A 23,485-nucleotide genomic window follows, 5' to 3' on the forward strand; every position below is an offset into this window, starting at 1 on the left:
AACGCTGATGAAAGAAATTGAAGATAAGACAAAGAAATGGAAAGACACTCCATGCTCAGGGATTGAACGAACAAATACTGTGAAAACGTCTATAAAACCCAACACTGCCTACATATTTCATTTATCCCTATCAAAATAACACCAGCATTTTTCACAGAACTGGAACAAACAATTCTAAAATTTGTATGGAACCACAAAAGCCCCCCCCCCCCCAATAGCCAAAGCTACCTTAAAAAAGAAAAGCAAAGCTGGATGCATCACAATTCCAGACTTCAATTTTTATTATAAAGCTGTGGTAATCAAAACAGTATGGTATTGGCACAAAAACAGATACATAGATCAATAGAACAGAATAGAAAATCTAAAAATACATCCACAACTACATGATCAATTAATCTTTGACAAAGGAGGAAAGAATATCCAATGGGAAAAAGACAGTCTCTTCAACCAATGGTGTTGGGAAAATTGAAGAGCAACATACAGAATAATGAAACTGGACCACTTTCATATACCCAAAACCAAAAATAAATTCCAAATGGATTAAAGACCTAAATGTAAGACCTCAAACCATAAAAATCCTAGAAGAGAACACAGGCACTAACTTCTTTGACAACGGTGTAGCAACTTCTTTCTACATATGTCTCCTGAGTCAAGGGAAACAAAAGCAAAGATAAACTATTAGGACAACGTCAAAATAAAATGTTTCTGCACAGCAAAGGAAACAATCAACAAAACTAAAAGGCAACCTACAGTATGCGAAAAGATATTTGCAAAGGACATATCTGATAAAGGGTTAATATCCAAAACATATGAAGAAGTTATAAAACTCAACACCCCAAAAACAAATAATCTAATTCAAAAATGGGCAGAAGACATGGATAGACATTTTTTCAAAGAAGACACCCAGATGTCCAACACACACATGAAAAGATACTCAACATTACTCATCATTGTGGAAATGCTAATCAAAATTACAATGAGATACCACCTCACACCAGTCAGAATGGCTACAATCAACAACACAACAAAAAACAAGTCTTGGCAAGGGTGTGGAGAAAAGGGAACCCTCCTGCAGTGTTGGTGGGAATGCAAAGTGGCGCAGCCACTATGGAAAACAGTATGGAGGTTCCTCAAAAAGTTAAAAATAGAACTACCCTAGGATCCAGAATTTACCGTCTATGTATTTACCTAAAGAATACAAAAATACTAATTCAAGTGGATACATGCACCTCAACGTTTATTACAGTTTTATGTACAATAGTGAAATTATGGAAACAGCCTATGTGTCCATCAACTTATCTATACACAATGGAATTCTCATTCTTTTCAATGGCTGAGTAATATTCCAATAGAATAGCATATACCAATTCTTTTCTTCCTCTCTTCTCCAGGCTTTTCCTTTTGTTCTCTTAACAACTTTAGTTGCTAAGTGGATAATGTGGCAATATATGGCACTCCCATTATTCTTCCAGCATTCACAGTTCTTTAATTCTTATCAATGATGTCCTTCCTTTCTCCCTCACCTATGAAAATCTTAAACTAAAACAAATGGTCAGGTATTGAGGAATATTACCTTTCTAATGTCATAATGGTGGTGTGGTTTTATTTTAAAAAATAAATTACTAAATGTTAAATAATATTACTAAATATTTATGGTTAAAATGCTTTTTAATATTTTTTAAATTTTTATTAATATTTATTAATATTTTAATATTGATATTCCACTCAGCCATTGAAAAGAATGAAATTTTGCCATTTATAAGGACATGGATTTAGCTAGAAAATATTATGTTAAGTGAAATAAGTCAGGCAGAGAAATACAAATACCATGTGAATTCACTCATATGTGGAATTTAAGAAACAAAACAAAGTAGCAAAGGGAAAAAAAAGAGAGACAAGGGGAATCAGGAAAGAGACTTAACTATGGAGAACAAACTGATGGTTACTAGACAGGATGTGGGTAGGGGGATGGGCTAAAAAGGTGCTGGAGATTAAGCAGTACACTTGTGATGAGCACCAGGTGTTGTACGGAAGCACTGAATCAGTATATTGCATACCTGAAACAAACTAATATAAAACTGTATGTTAAGTGAATGGAATATAAATAAAATCTTAAGAAAATTACTCCCCTTAAGCTCCATAAGAACAGGCAATAAGTATAACAAATCACGATTTTGAATATGCCCCTGAAAAAGCTCTTTAGGGTTTTTTTAATACGGCATTCATCAGAGCATGTTCTACTAAAATAACCACACAAACAAGCATTGCTCCAAATTCCAATACTTATTTGAAGATACAATTAGGAAAGGAAACATTTTAATAATATGAAAAGATAATCAGCAAGTAATTATTTACTTATAAGACTACTTGATCACTATGTCTGGTATAAGGTATCCATAAAAGTCAATTATAGAAACATTTGGTGAAATTTTTATTGGTCCCATGACTTTTAGATCCATTTGCAAAGTTTTGCCCCTTCTTTTATTATGATGACAATATTACATTCCTATCAGTAGTCTTAAATTAAGAACTGCAAACATTTAATCACTCTGAAATGAATGGCTATTCAATATACCACAGAATATATAAGCCAATTTTAGTCAAAATATTACAATGTTACCATAATTTTTATAAGAAAATGAAAATTTTCAACAAGCTAGAATTTAAATCAATTTTTGATTGACCAGTAATAATTTTGGCTATTTTACTTAATCATAGGCTCAGTAGGAAGGACTTGCTTATGAAATGACATTCTTCTAATCACCGAAAGGGGTAACTGTCCTCTAGTATATTTTCTATCAGGTTGAGCATGGGCTTCTTAAAAAAAAATACTAGGACTTGAATTAGGACTCAAAATACCACTGTAATTCTACTAAGTAGCAATTAAGCTAAAATAAAGACAATTATTTTCATGAGTTCATAAGCCAATCAATTTATTTAAATATTCTCTGAGCATCTAATATATTGAAGATTCTGTGTTAAGTACCACAAGTGAAACCACTTAAAAGCATAAAGTTGAACAGAAATTAAAACGGCTACAGTAATGCTTCAGTGAAGCTAGATTTTAAAGTAACCTTTTACCTCTCTCCTGCAAACCTCCCCTCCTCCCTTCTTAGCCTTTTGTTTCAGGAACCTGCTACCACCCTAAAGGCATAATAAAAGAGCTGGCAGAAAGTACACAATTCCTATCAAAACCAGCTAGATTCTGTATTTCCCTAAGCACCCCCATCCCCTTCCTCCAGTGGACTTGAAGTTTTTGAAGGCCATAGCCTGCTGTATGTAGACTCCTTTGACTGGGAAGGCAATAAAGCTACTGTTCCTCTTTACCCAAACTCTGTCTTCGAGTTATATTTTGTCTCTAAAGCACAGAGGTAGGTTTTTGATAACACGAAGGATACAAAAATTAGTAAGATTCTGTCACTGTCCACAAGAATATATAGTGGAGGACAGCAGTTAAGCCAGTGTACATATAATAGAATTGAGAATATAAATGCCCTAAGACTGATTAAAGTGAGTGCTCTTGAGGTTCCAAGAGAAAAAGATTATAACAGGTAACAATTACCTCATCTCCCATCTGTGGGACAAACGGGGAACGTCGTGGTATGGTATCCAAAATCCACTGAGGGGCAAACCATTCTTCATTGGGTTCACCTGCTATAGAAAGCAGTCCTCCTTTCTAAAATATAGTTCACAAATATATAAGCCATAAATATATGAATAGTAGTATGAAAAATAACAGAGAACGTTAAAAAAATCAGGTTATAATAAAACCTGAAATATACAAATTTTAAACATTTTCATTTACCAATTAATTATGTAAAATTTTGTACCAATAAAATAATCAAGTGAATTCTTTAATATGTTGCTCAATTTTGGTTGACAGATAATAATATGACATTATATACTACATTAGAACCACAAATTTTTAAGTCCTAAGAATACCATGTGAATTTGAGTACAAGTAACAGAGGATCTTTTTGCCAATAAAATGGTGACAATCAAGAAGATAATTCTGTCTACTAAAGCAACAGGATACAGGATACACTGTATATATGTATAATATGTACATAATAAATTTTTACATTAATATTCAAATAACTATGTGGATTAAGTCTTTACCTGAAATTACAGTGAGGAAGAGAAACCATCATCGGGATGAAATAAAAACATATAAAGAAATGGAAGAAAAACTCCTACATGATTTATTATACTCTTCCATTTCACAAGTCCAAAATGTACAGAAATGTATTACCAGAAACATGACAAGAATAACTTTTTAATACTGTAGTAGCTTATTGTTTAAAACTCTACTATATTTTAAAAGTGATTATCAATGTTTTAATTTAATAACTAAAATAATAATGAAGATATTCTAGCCTCTACTTTTGATAACAAAAAAAATTTAAACTTCTTTTTACTTTAAAGTCATTTTAAACAACTTTACTTAGTTTCTCAGATGGAATGTTATTTTTAGAGAAAAGTCAAGTGTTTCTATTATTCAAGTGTCAAAGGCAAAAATAAAAACAACCTGTAAATTTACAAACCTTCTTTCTAGTTTGCTTAGGTTTCTTCTGCCTTTCCTCCAGTGACTTCAAATTCTCCTCCTCAGAGCTGCTGCATATTTTCCTTGTTGCCTGTCTGGTTTGTCTTTTTGGAGGTTGCAAATTTATTCCAGCATCTGCTGTCCAATCAGAATATTCACTTGATGAATCACTATAAATGTATCAAAATTATGAATATATAAGTTTAGAAAAGGAATAGTTTTGCTTCCTAATTGAAAGATGATCATTTTGTAATAAAACAGCATTATAAATGACATGGCTTGATTTTGTTCTAACTGAACAGAAAAAAATATCAGTATAGATTACTGATCATTATCTAAGTGATTTCAGTGAAATCCTTCTTGGCTAAAGTATAATGGTTAGTTTCCCATAACAGAATTTAAAATTCAAAATTCCTGTCCAAGTCACATAAGCTTCTTTAAATAAAGATGCCCCTAATCCCTGGAAATGGTTAAATGTAGCTATTTTAAAACTCAACTAAATAAACATAGCCTGCTAAAATGCAGAATCTTGGATTTACAAAGCATCTTATTTTACAAATGAGGAAACTAAAGCCCATAGTGACATGCCCAAAAAGATACTGGCAGAACCAGGATAAAACAAGTCTCTGGATTTCCAACCCAGTACTCTTTCTACTATAATTTACTATTTTAACTCCGGTTTTACTAAATTCCTACAAGAACATAATTTCATATTAAAATGGTCAAACAATTTTGGCCAAATCAAAACCATTAAAACTACCTGGAAGAACTTTCACTTTGCCATTCAATAACAGGATCCTCTACAGAAGCATCACTTGTGCCAAGTGTTTCATCTTCCTGCAACAAGGAGCCAGCAATTGAGATATATGGTTATTAACTAGCATATCATTAATCAGCACACACTACCTGTTTTATAACACTTTTTGTATTTCCTCCAACCAAAACAACATTCCAGTTAAAATGTACATAATAAGGGGCACCCAGGTGGCTCAGTAGGTTGAATGTCCGACTCGATTTTGGCTCAGGTCATGATCTCATGGTGGTGGGATTGAGCTACCTGTCAGGCTCTGCGCTCAGTGGTGAGTCTACTTGAGATTCTCTTTTTCCTCTTCTCCCTCTGCCCCTTCCCCCATTCATGCACTCTCTCTTTCTCTCTCTCTAAAATAAATCAATAAATCTTTTCAAAATGTACATAATCATTTTTCTACATATATCTGTAACTCACAACTAAGCCTACCAGGTATTTAAAACTTTCTAATATCTACTATCTTAGTGATATGGGACATCTTTTATTATTTCAAAGACTGAACAGACTCCTTAAGGTTCCCAAATATAACCCTCTTAAATGTTAAGACCATTACTTAAAAAAAATCTATATGCCTTTGCCAAGTTAATATAATTACTCCCCATAAAAATTAATAATCTTTTTATTATGCAAAATTTCAAACATACCAAAGTAGAGGGAATAAATTACCCTTGTGTACACAATCTCCAGTGTAGACAATAACTCACTGCCTACCTTGTTTTACCTGTACCATCACCAACTGCCTCATACCCAAGTGATTATTTCAAAAGAAATCCTTATAAAAAAGCATTTTAACTATAAACATTTAGTAATATTAGGATTCTTCTTTAAAATAAAACCACACCACCATTATGACATTAGAAAGGTAAAATCATTCCTCAATACCTCACCATTTGTTTTAGTTCAAGATTTTCATAGGTAAGGGAGAAAAGGAAGGACATCATTGATAAGAATTAAAGAACTGTGAATGCTGGAAGAATAATGGGAGTGCCATATATTGCCAATGAATAATTAAACCCACATTATCCACTTAGCAACTAAAGTTGTTAAAAGAACAAAAGGAAAGGACTGGAGAAGAGAGGAAGAAAATAATGGGTATACTCTATTCTACTACCATGAAAAAAGTAGGTCTGAAAAAAGCCATCACTTCATAATCTTCATGAATGATGAAGTCAACAATAACGGAAAATATGTCTTTCTGCTGATTACACAGTAAACCAGTTCTGGGACTGTAAACTAGCTATCAATGTTTATATTCCACTTTCTATTTATGGGCAGATTTCCTCTCACTCTTTTCTCATTGTCCCAAACTCAAACTTTCACTGGCATATTTGATACTCTCAAACAAAATAATATCTTAGGTATAAATCAGAGAAGGTATCTAAAGGAATTCAATATAATGCTCAAATTTGCCTATTAAATGCCTTACCAATGAATAATCTTCTTAAAAGAAAATCATTAGAATTTGTTTCTAATAAAATGACTATTAAAAGTAAACCCAAGGTGATGATACTAACTGGCAAACAAAGAATTACACTGAGTAAATAATAGCAGATATCTAACCTCTGAGGAGCTGTCTGAGTCTTCCTGTACACCTGAATTTTGACATGATGCTTGTGAATTATGCTCTATATTGGACCGTGTTTGGTAAGTATGCTGACGCTTGCGCTGTGTCCTTCGTAAAGACCGCCCACAGCTAGGCTGATAATCATTCTGTAGAACAGAAAGAAAATAGATTTAAAAAAATCAAATGCTCAGTGAACAAACACAAACATGCATAAAGCAAATTAATTGGGTGGGGGAGGGATGGATGTAATAATTAGGAATAAATCTCCCCAAAAGAAAACACAAGATCTATATACATTTATACTACCTTCCATTAATATTTACTACTTCCCTATTTCGAAAATTTTGTGATCAAATTAAAGAGTGTCCTTAAAGTTTGGGCTGCAAGAATAGACCCACTCAGAATTCACATATACTATATTACTCAGAATTTATTACAAGATGAAGCAAGATATCATATCACACCTACGTATATATAATTCTTAATAAAATATGTACTTCTTTTAAAAATACATTTAATAAACCGATACAAATATTTAATTTTAACAACTAAAATTAAAGTGAAAACTATTTTATTCTAACCTTTACAAGTATAAAATATTAATGATATACCCTTATGTAAAAGTTACAACCATAGCATGTTATCAAGAGAAAACAAGTTTAAAACTCCTATAAATAAATCAGTATCAAGGACCAGTTTCTTACCCCATATGTAACTATTTCTCATTTTTGATATAAATAAAAATGTTTATAGACCAAACAACCCTGTTTATTAGTCTCAGACAAGTCTGATATCTGAAAAATCAGCTTAGCAAGAGTAAATAATATAAATCATGGATCTGAATCATTCAATATCTCTAAGAAAATAATCTTATCAGAGAACATCAAATAAGCTAACAAAACCTCAAGAGAAATTAAGAAAGTGGGCATCAAAATGATCTAAGGATATTTGAAGATATTCATACGATACTTACCTAAAATTGTGTTTATCAATACTGAAAAAAAACATTTAAAATTCAGTGCCCATTGCCTAGATTTCTTTTTTTTTTTTTTTTAAAGATTTTATTTATTTACTTGACAGAGAGAGACAGCCAGTGAGAGAGGGAACACAAGCAGGGGGAGCGGGAGAGGAAGAAGCAGGCTCACAGTGGAGGAGCCTGATGTGGGGCTTGAACCCAGAATGCCGGGATCACGCCCTGAGCTGAAGGCAGATGCTTTAACCACTGCGCTACCCAGGCGCCCCTGCCTAGATTTCTTTAATAAAATTAAAATCATCCTAGACTCTCCAAGTTACCATACATTTTAGGAGTTATGGTTAGTTCTGGGAATAAGACTATACATCAGTATGCCACTAGTTTGTTCAATCTCAGAATACTAGTAAGGGGCTTACTATGTACCTAATGAAGTATAGGAATCTGACTCCCTGCTTAGAAGTTTCTACTGGGAATATGAATCTTCCCAATGTATAGATCAGATTTTGCTCCTATATGATTAGGTAGGCCAAGAATGGGCCTTTTCTGTAAAGGGCCAGAGTGTGAATATTTTTGGCTTTGCAGGTCATATGACCTTTGTTATAACCACTCAACTCTATAGCATGAAAGCAGCCATAGACAATATATTAATTAGTAAGTGTGGCTGTGTTCCAATAAAACTTTTATTAACAGGAATAGGCTGTAGACTGGATTTAGACCATGGGTAGTAGTTTGTCAACCTCTGACCTAGGATATCTAAACACTCACATTACACTGTGATTAGTGATCAGCCAACAATTTTAAGGTTTTACCTTAAGCACATGAAAATGGTATTTGAACACAAATGTTTTATACCTACAATGACCACATGTCCTAAATTTTGGGGGACAGTCCTGACATCGTGTAATTTTATCTTTATTAATAATTACAATATATACCAATTTCAGGTTTGAAAAATAGGTTACCTATATGTAGTGAAATATCAAAACAGCCCCTTAACACATAACTGCTACTTTTGAAAAACCCAGTATCTGCAAATATTTGCAAGTAGTGTAACCCAAAGGAATGTAAAACTAAACTTACCCTTTGGATAGTATAAGATGGCTTTTTCTTCTTTTCGACTGTATAAAGACTGATTTCTATGTCACCTTTTGCAGTTCGACATTCTTCCTGAACCCTAATAAAAAAGGTCAAAGTGACAGAAAATCATCAAAAATCAAACCACCAGTCTGAAAGTCAGATAACAAAAATATCTTCGAATGTAAAATTTGCCACTATAACTACTTTTAGGTGTACATTAATGACATTTACAATGTTGCATAACAACCATCACCACTATTTCCAAAACCTTTTCATCACTCCAAATAAACTTTGTAACCATTAAGCAGTAACTCTCTATTTCTCTTTCTACCAGTCCATGTTAACTTAACACTCTAATCAACTTTACGTCCCTATGAATTTGCTTTCTCTGTATTTTTCGTATAGGTGGAATCATATGTTATTTGTCCTTTTGTGTCTGGTATTTCACTTAGCATGTTTTTAATGTTTATCCATGCGGGAGGAGGTATGAGAACTTCATTTTTTTTTTTTTACGACTAAGCAATATTCCATTGTATGCATACTCACATTTTGTTTATCCATTTGAGGACAGACACTGGAGTTATTTCTACTGTTCTGGTATTGTGAATAATAGAATAATATAGCAATGAACATTGGCATACAAGTATCTATTTGACTTCCTTCTTTCAATTGTACCTCAATGTTTTGAGCAAAGAATTATTTCAAATTCCTCTACTGTCAAAAGTTCATAAATAAGCTATGTCTCCCTTTTTTTTATTACTGCTGTAGAAAGAAAATGTGAAACTAAATTATGTTTGCTACTTGTTGGATGAGCTGGTAAAAGGCTTGGTAAAGGATATAGCATGATTAAGAGATTTTGTATGTTCTCTGTCGAATGTCCTTTTTCGTCCCTAAATCTACTTCCAGCCTATGTGGATTATCTGGAATTGATATTAAAGGAAACGTTAGGATTTATAAATAAGTATTTCAAAAGATGGCAGAGGAGTAGGGGTCCCCTTTTTCAGCTGGTCCCCTGAGCCGAGCTGGATAGGTACCAGACCATATGGAAAACCCACGGAATCAGCCTGAGACGCAGGAAGACACATCTGGATCTCTACAAATGAACATCTCCAGCACTGAGTATTGAGATAGGAAGCAGGGAGCCGTGGATCTGCCCAAAGATGTCAGAAGATAAATGGAAGGGGGAGGGAGCCTCCGTGATCAGGCACTGGGAAGCGGTAACCACCTGCACTGGGGAGCAGCAGGACTCACGGATGGGCACCCTCAAGAGAGCAGACTGAGACCGTGAGCCTGGGAACTCGCACACATCCAAACTGAAAACCAGTGCTCCCTAGTGCATGCGCACCATACTGAAACAGGGAGCTTGGGAGCGCCCGCAGGGGTGGCTGGCAGTGTTAGAAACACAAATGACAGAGATGTGCCAGCCCTCGAAGTGAGGGCTGGGACACCAGCTGCAGGGTTTTTAGCAGCACCAACAGAAACAGAGTTAAAGAGGCCAGAAGAGCTCAGTGGAGAGCGGACTGCAATCTCTCTGTTCTGAGACAGAGGCTAGGATACGGCCACTGCTGCTCTGACTCTCAGAAGAGTCACAGAAAACCGCCAGGGAAAGCCGCCAGAGAAAAAAAGCCCGGAAATACCAGCTCACGTTGTGCCAGTCCCCATCCCCCCTTGTAGGGGACAGGGAGACTCTACCCAAACAGGGTTGCGTGAATATCAGCGTGGCAGGCCCCTCCCCCAGAAGGCAGGCTGAAAAATCAAGAAGACCACATCCCTAAGGTCCCTGTAAAACAAGAGCACACTGTCTGGGTCCTGGTCAATAATTTGGGCTCTGTGCAACCCTGCAACCTCTCCTCATCAGAATGACAAGAAGGAGGAATCCGACCCAGCAAAGAAAAGATAAATGAGTCTGTGGCCTCTGCCACAGAACTGATGGATATGGATATAACCAAATTATCAGAAATGGAGTTCAGAGTAACAAATGGTCAACATGATGTGTAGACTTGAAAAAAATATTAACAAGAATATAGAATCTCTAAGGGCAGAAATGAGAGTGAATCTGGCAGAAATTAAAAATACTATGAATCAAATGCAGTCAAAACTAGATGCTCTGACGGCCAGGGTAAATGAGGCAGAAGAACGAATTACTGATTTGGAGGATGGGATGGTGAAGAGAAAGCTAAAACAGAAACTTGGCTCAAAAAAATCCAATCTCAAGAATATAGGTTATGGGAGATTACGGACTCAATGAAATGCTCCAATGTCAGAATCATCAGCATCCCCGAGGGGGTGGAGAAAAACAGAGGTCTAGAAGAGATATTTGAACAAATTGTAGCTGAAAACTTTTCAATCTAGCAAAGGAAACAAGCATGCGTGTGCAAGAGGCAGAGAGGACCCCTCCCAAATTCAATGACGACAAACCTAAGCCACATCACGTCATAGTGCAATTCGCAAATATTAGATCCAAGGATACGGTTTTGAAAGCAGACAGGGCAAGGAAATTTCTCAGGTACAAAGGCAAAAATATTAGCATTATGTCAGACCTGTCTACACAGACCTGGAATGAGAGAAAGGATTGGGGGGGCATTTTTAAAGCTCTTTCAGAGAAAAACATGCAGCCAAGGATCCTTTATCCAGCAAGGCTGTCATTCAGAATTGATGCAGAGATAAGGACCTTCCAGAATCTCCTGTTACTGACCAATTTCATAACCACGAAACCAGCCCTACAGGAGATATTAAGAGGGGGTTCTATAAAAGTAAAAAGGCCCCAAGAGTGATACAGAACAGAAATTTACAATCTATAGAAAAAAAGTCTTTACAGGCAACATGACATCGTTAAAATCATATTTCTCAATAATCACTCTCAGTGTGAATGGCCTAAATGCTCCCATAACGCAACAGGGTGGAAGATTGCATAGTAAGACATGACCCATCCATTTGCTGTCTATAAGAGACTCATTTTGAACCTAAAGATAAATCCAGACTGAAAGTGATGGGATGGAAAACCATTTTTCATGCCAATGGACCTCAAAACAAAGCTGGGGTAGCAATTCTCATGTCAGACAGATTAGATTTTAAACTAAAGACTGTAGTTAGAGATACAGAAGGACACTATATTATTCTTAAAGGATGTATCCAACAAGTGGACGTGACAATTATAAATATCTATGCCCCCAACAGGGGAGCAGCAAGATACACAAGCCAACTCTTAACCAGAATAAAGAGACATATAGATAAAAATACGTTAATAGTAGGGGACCTCAACACTCCACTATCAGCAATAGACAGATCACCTAAGCAGAAAATCAACAAAGAAACAAGAGCTTTGAATGCCATATTAGACCAGATGAACTTCATAGATATATATAGAACACTACATCCCAGAACAAAAGAATACTCATTCTATTCGAACGCACATAGACCGTTCTCCAGAATATATCATATGCTGGGTACAAAACAGGTATCAACTGACACCAAAAGATTGAAATTATTCCCTGCATATTCTCAGACCACAGTGCTTTGAAATTGGAACTCATTCACCTGGAAAAACTTGGAAGAAAGTCAAACACATGGAAATTAATAACCATCCTGCTCAAGAATGATTCGATAAACCAGGAAATAAAAAATCAATATAAACAATTTACGGAGACCAACGAGAATGAAAACACAACAGTCCAAAACCTATGGGACACTGCAAAGGGAGTCCTAAGGGGAAAATACATAGCCATGCAAGCCTCACTCAAAAGAACAGAAAAATCTAAAATGCAGTTTTTATATTCTCACCTCAAGAAGCTGGAACAGGAATAGAAGAATAGGCCTAATCCATGCAAGAGAAAGCAGTTCATCAACATTGGAGCAGAGATCAATGAATTAGAAACCAGGAGCACAGTAGAGCAGATCAACAGAACTAGAGGCTGGTTCTTTGAATGAATAAATAAGATCAAAAGCCACTGGCAAGACTTATTCAAAAGAACAGAGAAAGGACCCAAATTAATAAAATTATGAATGAAAAGGGAGAGGTCACAACGAACAGCAATGAAACAGGAAGGATCATTAGAAACTTTTATCAACAGCTTTATGCCAATAAAGTAAATAATCTGGAAGAAATGGATGCCTTTCTGGAAACCTATAAACTACCAAGTCTGAAACAGTAAGAAATTGATTTGTTAAACAGATCGAGAAATTATGAAGAGATTGAAGTAGTTATCAAAAACCTCCCAAAAAACAAGACTCCAGGGCCTGATGGATTCCCCGGGGAATTCTATCAAACATTCAAAGAAGAAATAATACCTATTCTCCTGATGTTGTTTCAAAAAATAGAATCAGAAGGAAAACTACCAAATTCATTCTATGAGGCCAGTATTACCTTGATCTGCAAACCAGGCAAAGACCCCATCAAAAAGGAGAATTACAGACCGATATCCCTGATGAATACGGATGCCAACATTCTCAACAAGATCCTAGCTCACAGGATCCAACAGTACATTAAAAGGATTATCCGTAATATAATAAAAATATATTATTATAAAAAAATAAAGATGAGATGATTATCCATCATGACCAAGTGGGATTCATCCCTGGGTTGCAAGGGTGGTTCAACATTCGCAAATCTATCAGTGTGATACATCATATCAACAAGAAAAGAGTCAAGAACCATATGATCCTCTCAATAAATGAAGAAAAAGCATTTGGCAAAATACAGCATCCATTCCTGATTAAAACACTTCAGAGTGTAAGGATAGAGGGCACATTTCTCAGTTTCATAAAAACCATCTCTGAAAAGCCTACAGCGAATATCATTCTCAATGGGGAAAAGCTGGAAGCCTTTCCCTTAAGATCAGGAACACAACAAAGATGTCCACTCTTGCCATTATTATTCAACATAGTACTAGAAATCCTTGCAACAGCAATCAGACAACAAAAAGGGATAAAAAGTATCCAAATCGGCAAAGAAGAAGTCAAACTGTCTCTCTTCGCAGATGACATGACACTATATATGGAAAACCCAAAATAATCTACCCCCAAACAACTAGAAGTTATAGAGCAATTCAGTAATGTGGCGGGATACAAAATCAATGCTCAGAAATCAGTTGGATTTCTATACACGAACAATGAGACTGAAGAAAGAGAAATTAGGGAATCCATTCCCTTTACAATAGCACCAAAAATCATATGTTATCTCGGAATTAACTTAACCAGAGAGGTAAAGGATCTATGTTCTAGAAACTACAAATCACTCTTGAAAGACACTGAAGAAGACAGAAAAAGATGGAAAAATATTCCACGCTCATGAATCAGAAAAATAAACATAGTTAAAATGTCTATGCTACCCAGAGCAATCTACACTTTCAATGCCATCCCAATCAAAATACCAATGACATTTTTCAAAGAACTGGAACAAATAGCCCTTAAATTTGTGTGGAACCAGAAAAGGCCCCGAATCGCCAAGGAATTGTTGAAAAGGAAAAACAAAGCTGGGGGCATCACATTGCCGATTTCAAGCTGTATTACAAAGTTGTGATCAGCAAGACAGCACGGTACTGGCACAAAAACTGACACATAGACCAATGGAACAGAATAGAGAAACCAGAAATGGACCCTCGGCTCTTTGAGCAACTAGTCTTTGACAAAACAGGAAAAAACATCCAGTGAAAAAAAGAGAGTCTCTTCAATAAATGGTGCTGGGAAAATTGGACAGCTACATGCAAAAGAATGAAACTTGACCACTCTCTCACACCATACACAAAGATAAACTCCAAATGGATGAAAGACCTCGATGTGAGACAGGAATCCATCAAGATCCTAGAGGAGAACATGGGCAGCAACCTCTTTGACATCGGCCACAACAACTTTTTTCATGATACGTCTCCAAAGGCAAGAGAAACAAAAGAAAGAATGAACTTGTGGGACTTCATCAAGATCAAAAGCTTCTGCACAGCCAAGGAAACAGTCAAACAAACTAAGGGGCAGCCCACGGAATGGGAGAAGATATTTGTGAATGTACTACAGATAAAAGACTGGTATCCAAGATCTACAAAGAACTTCTCAACTCATTACAGAAGAAACAAATAAACAAATAAGAAAATGGGCAGAAGATATGAACAGACACTTTTCCAATGAAGACATACAAATGGCTAACAGACACATGAAAAAATGTTCAAAATCATTAGCCATCAGGGAAATTCAAATCAAAACCACACTGCGATACCACCTTACGCCAGTTAAAATGGCAAAAATTGACAAGGCAGGAAACAAAATTGTTGGAGAGGATGTGGAGAAAGGGGACCCCACTTACATTGATGGTGGGAATGCAAATTAGTACAGCCACTCTGGAAAACAGTGTGGAGGTCCCTTAAACAGTTAAAAATTGAGCTACCCTATGATCCAGCCATTGCACTACTGGGTATTTACCCCAAGGATACAGACGTAGTGAAGAGAAGGGCCGTATGCACCCCAATGTTCATAGCAGCATTGTCCACAATAGCTAAATTGTGGATGGAGCTGAGATGCCCTTCAACAGATAACTGGATTAAGAAGATATGGTCCATATCTATAATGAAATATTACTCAGCCATCAAAAAAGAACGATTTCTCAACATTTGCTGCAACATGGACGGGACTGGAGGAGATAATGCTAAGCGAAATAAGTCAAGCAGAGAAGGACAATTATCATATGGTTTCACTCATTTATGGAACATAAGAAGTAGGAAGATCAGTAGGAGAAGAAAGGGAAGAAGAAAGGGGGGGTAAACACAAGGGGGAATGAACCATGAGAGACTATGGACTCTGGGAAACAAACTGAGGGCTTCAGAGGGGAGAGGGGTGGGGGAATGGGATAGACTGGTGATGGGTATTAATGAGGGCACGTATTGCATGGTGCACTGGGTGTTATACGCAAGTAATGAATCATGGAACTTTACATCGAAAACTAGTGATGTACTATATGGTGACTAACATAATATAATAAAAAAAAGAATATGTATTCTAAATTTGAAATTCATCCTAATAAAATCCTTTCATACAAGGAAGTCCACTTAAAGGGCACTTCAAAATACATTAAGCAGTGGGGTCTGCAACACATGTATATTGCATTCCCAAACTATTCCAATATCAAATTAATGGCCTTTTTCTCAGAACCACTGTTGAATTTTGGTCTATATACCACTGACATATTTAACAACATATGGTCTCATATTCTCACTTAATAGTATTTGTATTCTTATCTTCTAACCTAGAGTAGAAACTCATGGAAAGCAAACTATGTTTTTCGTTTTTCAGTATTTCTCAAACCATTAGCACATAGCCAAGGAAACTGAAGATAATCATTAAATAGTTATGGAATGAACTAACTGGAATAATGTAGAAAAACTAATATAAAACTCAGCTTGTTTAAAAAATACCTTAGTTTTTTAAAATTTACTAACAATAAAGTTCTCAATTTTCTTATCAATGTTACCTTATTGACTCACCTACTAACTCCACTATTTAGTTCATTGACCACCACTCTTCTGCTCCATGCCATGAGATCTCGTTCAGTGGCCATCTGGCTCCGAGGAGCATTGTTATGCATTTGTCGGACACCTTCAATTTGACCACTACGTCGAAGCCCAATATTTGGGGATGAAGATATGTCCATATTTGGACTTCTCAGAGCTAGAATAAATAGAAAGGTACCACTTTCTCCGAGTAAAGGCACCAAATTTTTAGAGATCAGTACTCTAAAATAGAAGAGTCTAAGATGGTACTTCTAAGACAATATTGCTATCCTTTTGTTCTACATTTTCTGTAGCACCTTGAATAAAGCAAGTCACTCAATAAATGTTTAAAGTTTCTATCACTCTTTTAAATAATTTTTTCAAAGTACATTCACATCTGTCATCTACTAAATGCTTAGGAAATACAAAACGTATATTTAATATGATTTGGTAGATTCACAAATGTTTAATAGTACTACTTCAGAAAGCAGCTTTTAATCTAAAACCTATATTTAGCCCATGAAAAGGTCTATGAATAAAGTTTCAATAGGCTTTCAAAAGTAGTAATAAGAGAAAAAGTATAAGCAAAAAATATTTTTAACTATAAAAATTTCATTTTCAAAACTGAAAAGCAATGAAAGAAAGGGGAAATAAAGTAAGGAAACCTTTTTTAAGCCCCTGGACATTCCCTGTTATTTTATTTTTATTGTATTTGCAAATAAAATAAAAATGGAAATTGAATGATTCATTCAATTGTGAAAATAAGCACCCAGGAAGACAAAAAAAAATAAACACTGGAAATAGAAGTCAGTGGGGTCGTTTTTACTAATGGCATTTCAAATCTATCCACAGAAATCTAGTATTGAGGGTACAGATGAATGCGGATTTCATTAATGAATCTCTAAATCAGTGTTCTAAGAAAGTTTTATGTCTTAGAAACAAAAAGGGCCTGGTTATGTAGGATTATCATCCCACTTCTTATTTTGTTCCAGGTTAAGGAAAGCCTATGTGAGTCAGGTGCTCCTTAAGTGAACAAAGAATGTTTTTATTTTAATTTTATGGGATACTTAAGAATCAGGACATGAGTATAATACCCTGTGAATCACCTCAAATTTAAATCGCTTTATTCAATGCTTTGACTCCAAAAGCTATGATACCCAAATAAACCCCAATTACATAAATGTAAAAAGAAACACATTTGCCAAAATCCCATAAGAAGACTGCATTTTAAAGTACAACTAATAGTTCTTGATAAAGGTAAAATTGATGGTGGTCACTTTGGCAGCACTTATACTGAAATGATACAGAGAAGATTAGCATGGCCCCTGAGTGAGGATGACACACAAATTCATGAAGCAAGCCATCATTAAAAAAAAAAAAAAAAGTAAAACTGACAGAAGCTAAGATTTATACAAAATTCAGATACATAGGGTACCTGGGTGCCCCAGTCGGTTGGGCGTCTACCTTTGGCTTGGGCCAGGATCCCAGAGTCCCAGGATCCGAGTCCTGCATTGAGCTCCCTGCTCAGCAAGGGAGTCTGCTTCTCCCTCTGGCCCTACCCCCTCTCGTGCTTTCTCTCTCTCTCTGTCTCTCAAATTAATAGATACAATCTTTAAAAAAATTCAGATGTATAGTTACATTTCATGTAAAGTGAAGAAAAGATACTGCCAGTATTCAAACTGTTCTGAAAATCAATTCACAAGTTGCATCTGTATTTCCTAAGAATAGGGCTTATCTTCCAGTGTATTTTTGTAAATTCAAGAGATGAAGGGGATTAACGCTGCTTTTTTTTTTTCAACAAAGAAGGGTAAATTTTTTGTTAGTAATTCTTACATTCACAGTGGTTTTTATTTTGAAAACATTACAGGTTGGTTCCCCTTTTAAGGCTGTACTTACTGCAGCACCTCATTTATTATAACAGAAGTAAAGACTGCAAATACATTCTTAAGAGAAAACAGTATATTAAAATATACCACCCATATTTCTTAAGAAAAACTAAAAACCTTTTAGCCACGAATGACGAGATTATGGCACTTTGGTGTATCTGAAATCACAATTGTAAATTAATAAAAATGTTCTTATTTAAAAACCTAAAATTGTTCCTTACATGTAATTACTTAGTGCAAGTAAAATAAATAAAGTACCTCCATCATATAAATATATATATATATATATATATATGTATACTTACCACCATTAGCAGAATATGATCTATTAATTGGAAAATGTGGAACATCTCCTCTGTTAATTAGTCTAAGATCTTGTTCTCTCTGTAGCTCCCTGATTATTCCATCAAGAATGCTTTCATCTTGGTCATTGGTTTGCTGTCCAATTACTTGTTCTACTACCTCACCATCACCTTAATGAGACCAAAGATAGAAAGCCACAAGATTACATACATTTTAATATACCCTAAATATAGTAAAAACAACCTTAATCTATAAATTTCTAGATAAATAATAAAAAATAAGATTAAAATGAAAATAAAACATATATCAAACAGTATTTGTAAAGAACTTTTAAATTATTTGATATGTCGGCTTGTGTGTATGTATGACTTAACAAATGTCCCCAAATTAGCCATTATTAGGAGGGCCTTCTCATATTAAAGAATAATTATTAAATTATGAATTTCCAACTGTACTTTCTTGATGAAATATTCCAAGCAAAAAGTCCACAGTAGAGATCTGAGTAAAGTTTAAAGTTCAACCACAGATACAGAAAATGTTTTGCATCTTTATTTCATGAGAATTTCCTTTTTGAAATAAATGAAAATAATGGTCCTTTAAATACTGTCTCTTTTGAAAACACCTCAGTATATTGGTAAGTAGAGATTTATTTCTATTGATACACTGAAATACAATGATTACATGTGAATACTTTATTTACTTCTATATTCTTTTCCTTTCTTTTTTTTTTAAAGATTTATTTATAACAGAGTGGGGAAAGAGGGGCAGAGAGAAAGAGAGAGAATCCTCAAGTAGACTCTACACTGAGTACTGAGTCACACGGGGCTGGATCCCAGGTCCCTGAGACCACGACTTGAGCCAAAATCAAGAGTCAGATGCTCAACCAACTGAGCCACCCAGGCACCCCTATATTCTTTTCTTAAATACATCTTAGACATGTTTTTCATCTTGTCCTCTAGTCGGACTAAAAGGTATCCAAAAGGGAAGCCAAGTAGCCAAGTCATCAGTTATTATAGGAAATGAAGTGTGATGAATTAGAAATTTTTTTATTCAAATGTTTTGAGTTTTAACTATTTAATATTCATGCTTTTTGCCCTTATTTACACATATGACATTATAAAAGTCAATATCAGCAAATGTGTAACACCATTTCATTATTCTACAAATCTTTATGAGAGAGTACATAAAAGGATATGCAACATTTCACTCTATAAAAAAACAAGTCTTAAATCCCTAGTAAGGAAATAAAATTCCATTTACAAATCAATACCTACCTCATACCTGGAAGAAAACCTACATCTAACAAAGATATGAAGGCATTCTGTTGTGGGGGATGCAGAATATGTAAGAGAAATGTATAAACAAGATTTGCTATGGAGGGGAAGATGGCCATGGAGTAGGAGGAATTGACTAGGCTTACCTCCTCCCACGAATTCAAGTAGATATTTACCAATTCAGCCTAAATACTCCAGAAATCGATCTGAAGACTAGCAGAACAAACTGTACAACTAAAGGTAGAGAAGAGGCCACATCAGATAAGGTAGAAGTACAGAGGCATGGTTTGGGATAGAAACGGATCATGGCTACCATGGTGGGGAGGGAGCCAAGGTTGTAGAGAAGGGCAAGAGACAGACTTGCACAAAGGGGAGTTCACATGGGAAAGATGAATCCTCATAGCAACTGGTTTGGTAAGCCAGAGAGGGTGAATTTCATGAGTTCTTGAAAACAGCAGGGCTTAAAGCCTGGAGTTTTATAGGTCAATGGGTTTGCCTCTCAGAGAGCATGCAAAGTATTGGGGCTGCTCTTGGAAAGAATTCAGGGCAAACAGCCTGTAGGCATATGGCATGGAAACTGATCTCAAGAGCACCTGATGCACACAGTGGGGAGCTTATTTGCCCATCTCAGAGTGTCCCAGAGAGGTAGGAGTCATGGAAAGACCTATCTGTGAACAAAGTAACTGGCAGCCACCATTTCCCTCCGCCACCCATCTGCATAAGCACAGGGTCATCTATGGGAAGCAGTACAGCACCAGAACTTACTACCTAAATTGCTTACACCAAGTCCCACCCCATCATGCTCAGATGGAACTGACCTTCCAAGTCACACTTACCTCAGTCCTAACACACCAGTTCTTTTCCCTCAGACTGGCCCAAACTCCTAACACTGCATCTCCTGACCCAGGAGTTTTGCAGGACCTGGGTTCCAGTGGCAGTGACAACATGTCTCATTTCACAAGCAGACCAGAGCACATATAGTTAAAGCTCACCACAATAGGCCAAGCACCAAACAATGCTGACAATAGGCAAAGACAGCATCTACAGAAGATGGGCCTAAAGAATAAAGTGCCTGGCACACAACAGCAGAGTGCCTGCACCACACATTAGAAAAACTCAGTGAAGTGACAGGGCCTCGGGAAAAGGGGACACTACACTACAGGGTACTACATGGACTTCTTCTTCAAAAGGTTATTTCCCTCAAGAAGAGGAGACATAGTTGACTTTCCTAATACAGAGAAACAGACACAGAGAGGCAAACAAAATGAGAAGACAGAGGAATTCTCCCAAATGAAAAAAGAGGACAAAGCCACAGCCAGAGATCTAAGCAAAACAGACATAAGTAACATGACTTATAGAGAATTTAAAGTAATGATCATAAAGATACACACTGGACTTGAGAAAAGAGTGGAAGACATCAGTGAGACACTTAAAAAAGAGATATGGAATAATACAGCAGAGATAAAGGATTCAATAAACAAAATGAATAATATGCTTGACAGAATGAACAGCAGTCTGGAAGAAGCAGAGGAATAAATTAATGACCTAGATGACAGAGAAATGGAAAGTAGTCAAGCTAAACAAAAGAGAAAAAAAAAAGAATTATGTAAAAGAATTAGGGAGCTCAGTAACTCCATCAAATATAACACTCATATTATGGGAGTCCCAGAAGAAAGAAACAGAGAAAAGAGGGCAGAGAATGTATTTGAAGAAATAATAGCTGAAAACTTCCCTACTCTGGGGGAGGAAACAGATACCCAGATCCAGGAAGCACAGAGAACCCCCAACGAAATCAACAAAAGCAGATCCACAGAAAGACATATTATAATTAAAATGGCAAAATATAGTGATAAATAAAAAAAAAAATAAGTCACCAAGACAAAAGAAGAGTTACACATAAGGGAAATCCCATAAGGCTATCAGCAGATTTTTCAGGAGAAACGTTACAACAAAAAGGGAGTGCCATATCCATAGTACTGAATGGGGAAAAATTTGTAGGCAAGAATACTCTATCAAGCAAGGTTATCTTTCAGAATAGGAAAGCTAAAGGGTTTCCCAAACAAAAACTAATGGAGTTAATGACCAATAAATCAGCTCTGTAAGAAATATTAAAAAGAATTCTTTGAGTGGAAAGGAAAGACCAAAAGTGACAGTATCAAGTAGGAAACACAAAAGCAGTGAAAATGAATATTTCTATAAGAAATCAGTAAAGGAACACACAACATAAGGGAATGTAAAATATGACATCATATACCTAAAACATGGGGAGGAGAGGAGTAAAGAATGGGCTGAAGCTTAAATGATACCAACTTAATACTAGAGAGCTAGAAGATGGTGGTGTAGTAGGAGGACCCTAGGCTTGTCTCATCCCTCAAACACAACTAGATAACTATCAAATCATTCTGAATACCCAAGAAATAAACCTGAGGACTGATAGAACAAACTCCACAATTAGAGGGAGAGAAGAGGCACATCAAGAAAGATAGGAAGTGTGGAGACATGGTTTGGGGAAGAAACAGCATGGGTGCTGTGGAGGGAAGGGAGCCATAGTTACAGAGAAAGGCAAGACAATGAGGAGCACAAGGAGAACACTTCCCCCTTCGTTGGCTGGGAAAATGAGAAGGGCTGATTTTTGTGAGTTTTTGCAACCAGTGGGAGTTTGAAGACAGTAGTTTTAAAAGGTCCATGGGCTTGGCTGGGATAGAGCCCTGAGGGCACTGTGCTGCTCCTGGAGAGAAGGCAGGCAAACAACCCTGGGGCAAACAGCATGAAAACAGCAACTGAAAAACACCAGGATACACTGGAAAAGATTATTCACTCTTTTCAGAGTGCTTCCCTGAGAGCAGCAAGCACAGAGACCCCTCTCCTGGGACAAAAGAGCTGGCTGGTGCCATTTCCCTCCCCTGCCCCTCACATAAACTTAGAGCCACCTTCAGTAAACAGCACAGTTCAAACACTGGCTGCCTAACTTGCTTACACCAGGACCCACACCCCTCACTCTGTCCCTACTGTTCTTCTAGGTGAAGTTTGCCTCAGTCCTAGCACAGTGGGCCCCTTCCCCAGAAGACCAGCAGAAACCCCTGCACACACCACAACTCCCGATCAGGGAGTTCTGCAAGGTTTCAGTTCCAAGGGAAGTACCATCAAGTTTCATTTAACAAGCAGAAAAGAGCATACATAATTAAAACATGCCAGACTCTGGCCAAGGTCCAAACACTGCCCACTGCAGGCAAGGAGAGGCTCTGAAGAGGACTGGTCTGAAGGACAGGGCAGCTGAAACACAGCAGCAGAGTGTACTCAGCACACATCAGAGACACTTCTTGAAGCACCAGGCCCTAGACACTTTATGACTTCCTCTTCTTCACAAAGCCGTAATTGTCAGGAGCAGGAAACATAACAGGCTTTTCTAACACAGAGAAGTAGACAGAGACTTAGAAAAAAAAATGCCTAGATGGGGCACCTGGGTGGCTCAGTTGGTTAAGTGTCTGCCTTTGGCTCAGGTCATGATCCCAGAGTCCTGGGATCGAGTCCTGCATTGAGCTCCCTGCTCAGTGGGGAGTCTGCTTCTCTCCCCTGCTTGTGATC

At 36.5% G+C, this 23,485-nt stretch overlaps 1 protein-coding gene and 1 pseudogene across 4 annotated transcripts in view; one reads left to right on the plus strand and one right to left on the minus strand.

Moving 5' to 3' along the window:
- Nucleotides 1-23,485, minus strand: part of BRWD3 (bromodomain and WD repeat domain containing 3) — a 219,772-nt gene that overhangs the window by 76,055 nt on the left and 120,232 nt on the right. For all 4 annotated transcript variants that reach the window (XM_026480138.4, XM_026480137.4, XM_044377544.3 and 1 more), the window contains 7 exons: nt 18,629-18,796; nt 16,432-16,615; nt 8,969-9,062; nt 6,912-7,061; nt 5,304-5,380; nt 4,545-4,713; nt 3,563-3,676 (listed from right to left, as the gene is read on the minus strand). In XM_026480138.4, coding sequence (XP_026335923.1) covers nt 3,563-3,676; nt 4,545-4,713; nt 5,304-5,380; nt 6,912-7,061; nt 8,969-9,062; nt 16,432-16,615; nt 18,629-18,796 — 956 coding nt within the window. The remainder of the gene's footprint in view (nt 1-3,562; nt 3,677-4,544; nt 4,714-5,303; nt 5,381-6,911; nt 7,062-8,968; nt 9,063-16,431; nt 16,616-18,628; nt 18,797-23,485) is intronic.
- On the plus strand, nt 17,707-17,807 carry LOC113242180 (U6 spliceosomal RNA; annotated as a pseudogene).

This window comes from Ursus arctos, chromosome X, assembly GCF_023065955.2.
Source record: "Ursus arctos isolate Adak ecotype North America chromosome X, UrsArc2.0, whole genome shotgun sequence".
Classification (NCBI taxonomy): Eukaryota; Metazoa; Chordata; class Mammalia; order Carnivora; family Ursidae; genus Ursus; species Ursus arctos.